The sequence below is a fragment of the Cnephaeus nilssonii genome (assembly GCF_951640355.1).
Source record: "Cnephaeus nilssonii genome assembly, chromosome: 9".
In the NCBI taxonomy this organism is placed as follows: Eukaryota; Metazoa; Chordata; class Mammalia; order Chiroptera; family Vespertilionidae; genus Cnephaeus; species Cnephaeus nilssonii.
The window spans coordinates 94,764,402-94,776,827 of record NC_137080.1 but is presented as its reverse complement, the minus strand read 5'-3'; the positions used below and the strand labels follow the sequence as shown (position 1 = coordinate 94,776,827).

General features: G+C 49.5%; 1 protein-coding gene across 1 annotated transcript; it reads right to left on the bottom strand.

The window, feature by feature from the left end:
* Positions 1 to 632: 632 nt before the first annotated feature.
* Positions 633 to 10,369, bottom strand: LOC307105302 (HLA class II histocompatibility antigen, DQ beta 1 chain-like; the record flags this gene model as incomplete). Its single annotated transcript, XM_079781031.1, has 5 exons — positions 633 to 956; positions 2,054 to 2,164; positions 2,591 to 2,872; positions 8,766 to 9,035; positions 10,261 to 10,369. The coding sequence occupies 5 exons, from the start codon at positions 10,367 to 10,369 to the stop codon at positions 943 to 945; spliced, it is 786 nt and encodes a 261-aa protein (XP_079637157.1). The 3' UTR covers positions 633 to 942.
* Positions 10,370 to 12,426: the final 2,057 nt, after the last annotated feature.

Here is a 12,426-nt window from a genome sequence, read left to right as displayed (position 1 = left end):
AGAGAAAGACAGAAAAAGATGCAGAGAGACACACTGAAAAAATATACAGGAACAAAGAGAGATACAGGAAAAGAGAAAGGTGCACAGATAGAGTTATAACAGAAAGAGGAGAGGAAAATACCTCATTGAATACCTGGATCTCTTCTGACATCAGCTGGACCCCAGGCTTCACTGTAACATGAGCAATCTAAACTTTCAATAATTTGAAACCAAGAATATTTCTTTTATTGCTGGTTTGACTTTTCCAAAATTAAAACTGACCTTGATCAATGTGACTTGCCCAGACATCTGAGACATGAGTTTGGTTCTTGGAGACAAGAGGGGTCACTGTACCTGGGCCCAGGTAATCTCACCTTGCTGACACACACTCTACCCACCAGGCTGGAAGAGAGGCCGGCACATCCTAAGGCCACTGCACTAAACATCAATACCAAAGAGCCAGGAAGCAGGACGATTGAATTGTTCTCTCTGCCCATATTTATCATAGCACCCCAAGTGCTCTAGTCTCCCTCAAGGAGCAAAATATGTTCCTTCCATTCTGCAGTGGCTTCCAGCCTCCACCAGTTAAGAAGGCTCAGGATACAAATAACATGTTTAATTGTGATAAAAGCTCCGGAGTCAGGTAAAGGCTTTAATGTGCTTCTCTTGACAGTGGTGGTGGTGGTGGTGGGTGGGGGGGGGGGTAGTTAGTAGGGGAGGAGGAACAAAAGAAAAATGCCTTGGGGGCCTTAAGTACATTCAGCTGGAGCCCACAGGACAGACCCCCAGGTCACAGCTGCCTCGAGGGTGGGTCACAGGAGATGCCTGGCCGACTGCATCAGAGTCACTGGGACTCTGATCTCAGAGGAGCAGGCTCACAGGCAGCTGGGAATTCTGTGCGAGGACAACAAGCAGGCCTTTCAGAAGAAACACAGCCGATCCCAGCCAAAGCGCCCTCAGGAGTCAGCGCAGGAGCCCTGTAGGAGAGAGAGTGGTCAGCACCCGGCACCTGGGGACACGCCCTGTCCCCTCCTCTCGGGGCCCTGCATGAGTATCGGTGTCAGGGTGAAATCAGCTGAAGAGGACACCACTTCAGCCTCACGCAGACATGCAGGAGGCGGGGAACAGCTGTTATCCTTGGGGGATATGAGCATCTCATCTTTTAGCAAATTTATTGATAACTAACCATCCTTCCACCACTAGGAGTCACTTATAAATGCCCACAGGCAGGAGCCACCAGCATGTGGCACAAAGTGGGCATCACTCCCGTGCCTACCACCCAAGACGTGGCTCTGGCTCCATGTTTCACAGAAAGATTCACCAAAGTTAAACCGGGTTCTGGATAACAAGCCCGGAGCTTCCTTCAGAAACTGGGCGAGCTTCTCCCCGAATCCTGATCCCCTGGCAGGGAACAGGCCATGAACTGTGACCTTTGTGACCACGAACACTCATCCTACCTCCCTCCCTTTTTCCTATCTTCACACCCCCTCCGCTCACCCCCCGCCCCCCCATTAAATCAGAGCAGAGACAGTACCTGGAGGGAGGCCCAGGAGATCCTACAAAAGGACTTTACACAGAGATAGGTGTCATCACACAGCCAGTCCCTCTCCTGCCCACAGGAAATGAGAGAAGCAACTTAATTGGAAATCTATTTCCCCCCTACCCATCAGCCACAAGGCCTTACCCCTAAGCTGTGATCCCCCAAATGAGTGGACCTGTCACTAGGAGGAAGGGAAGCCAATGCGCTGACCTTCTTAAAAGAAGAAGCTTTTGGAAAGGGGCCAGAAAGACAGTGATGCGCTCTCAGCCACAGGCCACTCACGACAGTCACGCCTGTGGCAGGGCTGCCTTTCAACCAGTAAAATCCAGTCCAAAGCCTTGCCCAGCTGTCTGTCTCCTCCCACCACCAGCCCAGCTGTCTGTCTCCTCCCACCACCAGCCCAGCTGTCTGTCTCCTCCCAACACCAGCCTGGCCACCTGCCTTCCAGGTCAGGAGGTGAGTTGCACCTACAAGCAGAGGCCCCTCACAGAGGGTCCTAGGCACAGCCCATCTTCCCGTTTCCCAGGTGCTCACCCTTCTGTTTCCTGTGACGGATGACAAGGCTCAGCCCCAGGAAGATCAGCCCCAGCGTGAAGCCCCCGACGCCACTCAGCATCTTGCTCTGGGCAGATCCAGACTGCGCCCCTGGGGAGCAGAGCCTGGGTGTCAGCTTCTGTCCCCAAACCCACAGGGGCCCTTTGGGAGCCTCCACTCGTGGGGTGGGACCAGCCAGTAAACCCTTGGACAGCATGGGTGGTGACAGGGGGAAGTGGGTCCTGCTCCTTCACACACATCCTTAACCTTGGGCCCCAAGCCCTGTCACCAGCCGCCACAGTCAGCCCTCCAGAGCTCCCAGGCTGGGGTCATGGTGTAGAGTGGCCTCCCTAGTGTCTGGAAACACAATGAGATCAGGAACCTTCTGATGCCCCTGCCACGGATCGAGAGGGCCTAGCGTCCTGTGATGTCCACTCAGCAGTGACATCAGAGATAGGGATGCGATGGGACAGCCAGGGGCCGCTGTTTGCCCTCTGTCTGTGGAGCCCAGGGTGCAGGGAAGAAACTGCCTCTTACGCCACTCCACTGTGATGGGGCTCTGGAGGCTGGGGTGCTCCACGCGGCAGGTGTAGACGTCTCCTCGCTGGGGGGTCATTTCCAGCATCACCAGGACCTGGTAGGTCCAGTCCCCGTTCCTGATCAGGGGGGTGGACACGACGCCGGCTGTCTCCTCCTGGTCATTCCGGAACCATCGGGCTTGGATGTGGGCTGGATAGAAATCCGTCACCGAGCAGACCAGCATGTTGTGGTGGTTCAGGGCCTCTGTCTTGGCTGGGGAGATGGTCACTGTAGGCTCCACTGGGAGGGGAGGGTAACAGACAGGAAAGACGGAGTGAGATGTGGGGGAACAGGTAAGTCTCCCCACAGGGAGGGTCCTCCCTGAACCAGCGGGAAAGATCCCTGGATTCAGAAGACCCGAGGTGGGCCACTTGATTAGCTCAAGTAAACAAGCTCAGGATCAAGAGCTGACCACAATCATTTTATGGGAGTTATTCTGTTAACAATTAATAAAAATGAAGCCCTTTAAATGTTTAAATTGCTGTGTTATACAGGCCACTATTCACAATGTTTTTAAATAAAGATGAAAAACCTGGACTTCTTGTCCCTCCACCTTGACGGTGACCCTGGGATCAGCTCTAGGGATTCACACCAGGGCAGTGACCCTGTTTCCTGTTGGTTCCGCAGCTCCTCACAGTGGAGAAAATACATCAGTTTGAGTATCAGGGGCATGAGACCATCAACACTGGTCACAGCTCCATGAACAGCAACACAGACTGTTAATTAGCAACGTTACAGACAGTTCTAAGTCCAACAGAGCAGGACAGCAGTGACCATCACATCCTCCCTCCGAAGCAATGTTCTCAAACAGGCTCTTCCCCACCATTCTCAGAGGAAACACGGACAGGATTTAAGGGCAGGAGCAGTTCTCACATGTCACCCATCAACAAAGCCCTCTCAGCTGTTAGCCTAATCCAGCCCAGATGCCATTCTGTGGCCAACTCCCATTAAATTGTGTTATCTATAATAATAAAAGCATAATATGCTAATCCGACCAGACAGCTAAACAAACTTCCTGATGAAGCCGGGGCTGCGAGGGCCAAGCCCTTTGCATGAATTTCGTGCATCAGGCCTCTAGCTAAATAATAAACTTCATGTCCACGTCATATATGCCACCTATGTTTTATCCATTTACTGATTCATTATTCATTCATTCAACAAATATATATTCCACAAGCACTAGGAAAAGAAAGATAAACAACAGACCGTGGTCCCTGCCCTTATAGAACTTGCAATCTAGTAACAAAGCCAAAAAAATAAATGCTATTTCTAAAGTTTGTAATTTTTGAAGGAAAAGAGAACTTTGAAAACATGTAACACTCATAGACATCATGCTTGCCCATGTCTCGATTTCTTCATCTTCTCAGATTGCCTCGTGTGATCAAATACAACAGACCTCTTCCTCCCTATTTACACATCTTATCCTCCACCTCTCCTGCCATTTTACAGCATCTCTCTTATTCCCATTGCATGACACTATACTGAATAGTTCATGTGTGCATTTTAAATACGTTTTTATTGATTTTTATTTATTTTTTTTTTAGAGAGAGAAGGGTGAGGAGAAAAAGAAATATTGATTTGTTCCTCCTGCATGCACCCCAACCAGAGATCAAAGCCATAACCTGAGCATGTGCCTTGACCGGGAATTGAACCCATGACCTTCCAGTGCATGGGACAGTGCTCAACCATTGAGCCACACCAGCCAGGCTCACTTAGACTCTTGTCAGGTTCTGCTTCCTGGAGAGTGACTAAAAGCATGGTCAGCTAGCTGGATTTACAAAAGCTGTCAGCTTAAACTGGGAGTAAAAAAACAGGGCACAAGTTCAAAAGAAAAATGTTAGAATAATTTTTATTGAAATAGCAAAAATATAAGCACTTGGTGGCATTAGGATGTGGGTCAGAAGGTGAGAGAGTGTAAAGTCAGGAAAAGTTGTGTGAACATGTGTAGGTAACACTGGGGCCAGACTAGGGATACACCGGTGAACTTTCCATCCCACCAACATTGAAAATAGGCAGGAACAGACTCATTTTGCTGTTTCTGGTCAGAACTGCTTTAATGAGGCTGTGCTCCCATTGTATACATGTCGTATACACATGCAATACAGAACACAACGACTGCTGTGTGGTGTATAGCTGGGCTAACTAATTCAAGTGTTTATTATGTACCAATACTAGCATATTAAAGTGGTCATGCTAACTCCTAGCACACAAGTAGTTGTGAAATTAAGTAGCATTATACAGAGGGTATTTGGTAAGGTGATTGTCAAGAAATAGATGCTCATTAAATGGCTATAATTAGCATTCGAAATATCTACTCCTGAATGGATGGTGATTTGTGGGGGGAGGGGAGGCAGGGTCTAAGTCAAGAGAAACTTGAAACAATTTTCATTCAATAATTTAATAGCATTAATTTATTTACTTCAAAACTTCAGCTCTACTGCACTATTTGTTGAACTTTCTAAGAAATAAAAATTCTGAGCCACGCTAGCAATCATCAGATGTATGGTAATTTTACCGGGGACAAGCGGGTAAGTATTTTGATCTTATGCTCCTGACCCTTCATGGGTAAGACCCCTTACGTGGGCTGATCCTCTGACTAATGTAGTTACCAATAATACCAAACACCCTGGACATCTAGGAGGTCCATGGGTGGGGCAAGAAAGTATAAATACATAGGGGTCCCCACCCAGCTTCCCTTTTGTATGATACGAAATCAAAACAATGCCCCTTTGTGTGTACAATTAAAGAGAGGTTTCTGGCTTGTGTGGACACCAAAGAAAGGGTGTCACTACTATCACTACGTGCCCCCGGTGGAGGTGCAAAAAATGTAACTAAGACCTTGTCTATATAAAAAGAAATGGACAGCGAGTCTGAAAGGGAATTCCCATGGACTAGAACAAAGAATATCCTTACATGATATTATCCTACACTGTCATTAAAAATTATTCCCAGATTTGGATCACCCCCAGTACTTATAATAGTTCCTCGCACCCTTGGGGATAAAAAATAAATAAAATAAAAAAAGTCATCTGTTTGGTGCTTGGAGACAAACTTAACACAGCTCTTGATACTTTAGAATTACTACAGCATAATATACAATTATCCCAAGCAAACATACAAACTAATTCTTTGAATGTCTGGCAGCAATTTAAAAAGGACATGTAAGGATTTAACCCTTTTCATTGGGTAGAGGGCCTCCTGGGAGGGCACCTGAGCATTCTATATGGGTCCCTCTTACCCTTTAGGCCAAGAGAGACCCTCTTCTCACAATTCAATTGCTCACAGCTGTTGCATGAGCTATCTGTTCATGTCGAGGTTGAAGTCTCGTGATGACTGGTGCCATGGATCTGTCTCTCACCCAGTAGGGTGAACTGAGCCCTCCCTGGAGAAGAAACCCGGGTTCCAAAAGATATGTGATCAGTGCTGGGGCCCCGCCAGCAGGCGAGGGGATCCCAAGGCAGGTGCTGGGCATGGAGGCCACGGGGGCATAGGCTACCAAGGAGACAAAACTGAACCTCACGTCACCCTGCTTGGCCCCGGAGGATGGCTGGTTAGCCAGAGACGGGTAAGATTCCTCAAGGAAGGAACAACCTAAGACAGGCACAGTCGCAGAGGGGCCATCAGGAGAGAATTTGGGGATCAACAGAGGTGGGGCACAGACCCTCACCCCCCCAACATTGCAGGGGCCTGAATCCTAGCCCCTTCTGAGGGAGGTCTCCTGCCCCCATGGCTGCTTTGTGCTTCCCATGCCCAGCTCAGATCAGGACCCAGGTGACCGACAGAGACTTGGCCGACAGCAGCTGCCCTCTCACTCCAACAAGAATTGTTTGAGTTGCCTTGTACCCATGGTGTGGGGAAGGGGGTTTACGATATCTAAATCCAGCCTACCACCAGGAATGCTCAGGACCTACTCAAGAAGGCAAATAATCCCTTCCACCAATATTTACAGGGTAAAACAAGATTATTGTTAGAGTAATAAATTTGACAGTAAAATAGTAGTCAAGTTTTCAGACAAATTTAAATTGGCTAGTTGAAACAAGTGAATATTCTAGAAAAATTAATTGTACCAGACAAAAAGGTGTTCCTAAAGAGTCAACTAAAATTTTTATTGGTACTTCATCTCATGATAAAAGTGTGCACCATATAATGAACCTAAAACAGTAATATTATTGTGCAAAAAATTAAAATTTAAAAGCCATCAAGAATACATTATAAAATTTTCAAAAGCCTCCTAACATTTAAATCAAAAAAGGAGGGGATAGTAGAGGAATATCATGTAAGGAAAAATATCCTGTAAGTAAATTACATCTAGAAAATTAATACTTTAGAAAATTAATTGTAAGGCTAAAAGCAAGACACCCATGAAAAACACACAAGGTGACAAAACAAGCCAGAGGAAAATCATTTGGGCAAAAATTGAAAAAGGATCCCCAGTCAAATTTATAGAAAATATTCCTTTATTAACCTTTGGTCGAGAATATGTTTGTATATTTTCAGAAAACAACTCCGAGACCATGTGGATTCCAGCAAGAGAGGAATCGACAGGACTACTCCAGCCATGAAGACAGAAGAGAAGCAGTCCAGAGACGGAAGACGCGGATGTGGCCTTCCCATACTAGCAGTTAGCAGCTGTGCATCACTGCAGATTGCCCAGGACCAAACCGGACAGAGTCGGACCTGCATTACCACCATTTGTCCACTATCCAGAACTGAAATGTCAGTGCTGACATGTACACATAAGGAACTGTTGGACATTGAAATTGGGTCTCAAAAGAACTGTTGGCCCAGAAAGAAACTCACTACACACTGATTCATTTGCCTGTCACCATAACCATTATTGCTTGTCTCATTTTCAGTTCTTATAAGTGTATTTCTAATAGCACATGATCTCACTCATCTAGGGGAAATAATGAACAACATAGACTGATGAACAAGAACAGACCCAGAAACAAGGAGGCATGGATCAGACTGTCGGGCCTCAGGGGGAGGGTAGGGAAGGGTGGGGGTAAAGGGGGAGATCAACCAAAGGACTTGCGTGCAGGCATATGAGCCTAACCAGTGGTTAAGGACAACAGGGGGGAGGGGGCATGTGTGGGGAGGGGTGTGGGATGGGAATGGGGGGACGAGGACAAATATGTGATACCTTAATCAATAAAGAAATTTAAAAAAAAAGAAATAAAAATTCTGCCTTACGAACCACTGAAGTATTGTTTTGCTTTTTAGTAAACACTGTTTTCCTCAGACTTTGCATTCACAAATTCTAAATTAAATCCAAGTCAAGAAGAGTTTATTATATTAAGCAAAATAGCACAAAACAAGTAATAAAGTCCGTTTTAAGGCTGTACTTGCCCTTCTGTTTTCTACTGCGCTCAGTGTGGCAGCTGAGAATGTGCTCCTTAGTCTCAAAAGGCTGAGTGAGCTCACTGCGCCAGGGAATGTGTGGGCAGAGGCCGGAAACAGACCTGGCAGTCGCTGCTAAAGAGGTGCAGGACTAGCGACAGACATTTAGGAAAACAGAATTCACAGGAATAATAATTTGACACCCAAGAGCCAAAACACTTCGTCACGACAGTGATATATTGCACGTGTGTGAGGGGCCCGGGGGGCAGCGTGGAGCCCCGAACCCACAGGCCGTGAAACTGGAGGTGGGCCTTGCTGCAGGCTCACAGCAGCGCGGACGGGGGTCACTAGGACACGGGACACGGGGCACAGGGACATGGAACGCAAGGACATAGAGACATGGCGGGACACGGGGCACAGAGCACAGGGGCACAGGGACACGGGGCACGGGGAGACAGGGACACGGGGCACGGGGACAGCTGTGGCAAAGTAAGAGACAAGGAGGCACACACCTGCGGAGGGAGGTGCAGAACTGGTGGAAAGAGGGGCAGATGCTGCGGGCCCACTGGGCCGGAGGGCAGGAGGGCAGGAGGGCAGGAGGGCAGGAGGGCGGGCTCCCAGGGACGTGACCTGCTGAGGGGTCTGTGCCGGTGGTGCCTTTGGCCCCCCTCAGTCCTGCCCTCGGTCCCCCCCTCTGTCCCACCCCCGCTCCCATCCCCACCGCGACTGAGTTTGGGTCCAAGAGGCCCTGCGGGGAGACTGGTTGGGCCGCGGGGGGCCAGGCAGGGCTCACCTCGCCGCTGGAGGGTGGTGGCGGCCTCATTCTGGTAGTTGTGTCTGCACATCACGTCAACCTCGGCCCGTGTCTCCTCCAGGATGTCCTTCTGGCTGTTGAAGTACTCGGCGTCCGGCCGCCCCAGCGGGGTCAGCGCGCGGTACTCCCCCACGTCGCTGTCGAAGCGCATGTACTCCTCCAGGTTGTAGACATAGCTCTGCACCAGCCGCACCCTCTCCGTCCCGTTGGTGAAGTAGCACAGGGCCTTATACTGGAGCACGAAGTCCCCTGCGGGGAGCCGCCCTCAGGCCTCAGCCACGGGCCAGCGATGGGGACCTTCCTCCACTGAGACCTGCAGGCCTGCTGGACCTCGCTTCCTGCCGCCCCGCCCCTCCCTGCCATGGCCTCTGGAACTGCCCCCTGAACTTAGGGGAAGGAGGGAAAGGAGTCTCCCCTGAGCCTGACACCCGCTGAGAGGGCGGTCTGGGATCTCACATCCCCGCCCTGCCTCAGAGCGGTCAGGACGCCCCTGTGAGGTCCCCTTTCCACGGAATCCTGGAACCTCAGAGACCAGCGTCCCCACAGGCTGAGAGTCCAGGGAGCAATGACAGAAAGCCTGGAACCCAGCGTCCTCCTCCCACAGGCTCGCTCTCGCCCCTCCTCCGGGGCACAGAGCCTTCCCCCCACTCAGTGAGATCCAAGGTACCCCCCCACACACACCCCAACACACCCAGAAAGGGAGGCTCATCATGGAAAGCGCACAGGCTCCCGAGTCAGACCAGCTGGATCCCAGGTGGCTGTGCCGGTGGCCAGCGTGGACGGGCTGCCCAGAGCACCCAGAGCATAAAGGTGATTGTGGAGAGACCAGGACACCTACACTGGGGGGCAGGACACTGACAGCGTTTACATGGAGACAGGATCCTGTCTGAAATAAATGGCTTCTCAGCATGTCATCCCCTCTTCACTTCCCCTTTCTCCTCAGTCCAGTCCCCCATCAACTCAAGACTCAACCCCCCACTCCCTGTGAGACCCTAAGTCCCTGGCAGGGAGCTGAGCCCCTGCCTGTGGCTCCAGCTCAGCTGCCCAGATGCAAGGGTTTGCTGCAAGCCCTCCCCTCAGGCTCAGGGACTGGGAGCCCTTTCCCCAAATCTGACCCCACAGACCTGCCCACACGTTTCCCCAACCAGAGCCCCTTAGTCTTCAGTCCAGACAAGGTCTGGAGACAAGCCCTGCTGTCTCTTCTTTGGAGAAACTCTTTTCTTCAAAAATAGCCGTTTTGCTGTCACTGGCAGTGGCCAGTCTCCGCCCTCCCATTGGTCATCCCCAGGCTGGAGCCCCTGAGGTGGCATGTCCTCGCCTTGTCACCAGGAGGCGGACATGAGAAGGTAGCTCCCTTTCCCAAAGAGGAAATGTGTGATCACAGACTGTTCTCAGGTCACAGCCACCCCTCCCCCAGCCCAGGGTCCTCAGAGCCCACCCCAGGCTGGAGGCGGGGCAGCTGCCCTGCACTCACGTGGAGAGTCTCTGCCCTCAGCCACTGGGGCCCGCAGTGCCACCAGCCACACCATTACAGCTGCTGCCCAGGGGCCTCCCGGGGGCCACAGAGCCGGCTTCCCAGACATGATGGAGCTCAAAGGAAGAAGTAAGGGAAGAGAGCCCGGTTCCTCCTGGTGGCTGATGTACCCACTTCAGAGAATAAAAACCTGAGAGCTGCCGCTCAAGGTCAGAATGAAGAGTCCCCAGGAAAGGAGCCAATCAGCACTGGAGCTGACCCGCCTCATCTGTCTCCGGGCAGATGCTTTCTCTGGAGGTGCTTCAGCCAGTGCCTGGAACCCAGCCTGCATGGCATTGCTCTGGGTGAACATTGGAAGACTTTCTCTCAGTTATAGAAGGTGAACGCCTTAGGGGTTTAGAGAACCAAGAGAGAAAGGTGATTCAACAGTAAACATCTTTGTGATACAAACCTATTGTCCTTACACTTGAGATGTTTAGGAGGGAAATAAGTGGGGATCATGTACCAGGGAGAGAAAATCATTGTCATGGAGATGCTCCCTTCATTATCTTAAACACTCAGGAGCCTGAAGTCCTGGTGGGAAGAGCAGGGCCTTGAGAGGAATGGTTTTGAGCTGCAGCTCTACCTCGAATGCGCTTTATGAGACAAGTTACTCAACCTCCTTCAGCCTCAGGCTTCTCTTTGGGAAATGCGGATCATGTTTCCTGCATTTTACATCTGCACCTTCATACGCACACACTCACAGCAATGTGACTGCTCTAAGTGCAAAGTGTTCTGCTCTGCTGCACGTGTGGCTGGTGGGAATATCACACACAAAATGCACCAGCCCTGCAGGCCAGTGAGGCCTCCTTATGGGAGAATTACTGCATTTGTGCTCTTTGAATGAACGTATTTGAAAGTTAAGTTGAATTTTCTTTTTTTGTTTGTTTGTTTGATGCAGCCTATTGCAAGCTCTTAAACCTCTCCATGTGAGGTTTTCTCAGCCTGCCACCAGGGCAGGCCACAAGAGCTGGGGTTTAATGGCCGTGGGAATATCTGTAGGCTAAGGAAAGATGACAGTAAATACTCCTGCTCCCTCGATTCTCCAGTGGGATATTCGGAGGGGGATTCTACATTGAAGTTGATTTTTCTCTTCTAAGCTATTTGGCTGCTACAATTCTCTCCGGACCATGTCCATCTGATGTCAGCAAAGGCACAACCACAAACATTTACATCAACAGGACATGGGCACCTGTAGCTTCAGGCCAGAGAGCAAAGAAGCACCCTGGGGCCTGCACAGTGTGACTGTGGGAGCAGGTGTTCACACTCACAGCTCCTGCTGTGTGGCCCCTGAGCATCAAACCCCACAGGTGGAACTATTGATGTGTTTGGCTTTTTTAAATTTTTTTATTAAGGTATTGTATGTGTATTTGCATCCATTGGTTATGCTTATTTGCATGCATACAAGTCCTTCGGTTGATCTCTTATCTCCCCCACGTCTCTCTAACCTGCCCCTGTAATTTGACAGTCTGTTTGATGCTTTACTGTCTCTGTATCTGTCTTTTTGTTCAAGTTTATAATGTTCTTTATTATTCATAAATGAGTGAGATCATGTGGTATTTTTCTTTCATTGACTGGCTTATTTCACTTAGCATAATGTTCTCCAATTCCATCCTGGTTGCTGCAAATGATGAGAATTCCTTCTTTTTTATGGCAGCATCGTATTCCATTGTGTAGATGTACCGTAGTTTTCTGATCCAGTCATCTGCTGACGGGCACCTAGGCTGTTTCCAAATCTTAGCTATTGTAAATTGTGCTGCTATGAATACAGGGGTGCATATATCCTTTCTGATTGGTGTTTCTAGTTTCTTCAGATATATTCCCAGGAGTGGGATTACTGGGTCAAATGGGAGTTCCATTTTCAGTTTTTTTAGGAAACTCCATACTGTTTTCCACAGTGGCTGCACCAGTCTGCATTCCCACCAGCAGTGCACAAGGGTTCCTTTTTCTCCGCATTCTCGCCAACACCTGTCGTTTGTTGATTTGTTGATAACCATTCTGACAGGTGTGAGATGGTACCGCATTGTTTTGATTTGCATCTTTCGGATAATTAGTGACGTTGAGCATGTTTTCATGTGTCTCTTGGCCTTCCTTCTGTCTTCTTTTGAAAAGATTCTATTTAGGTTC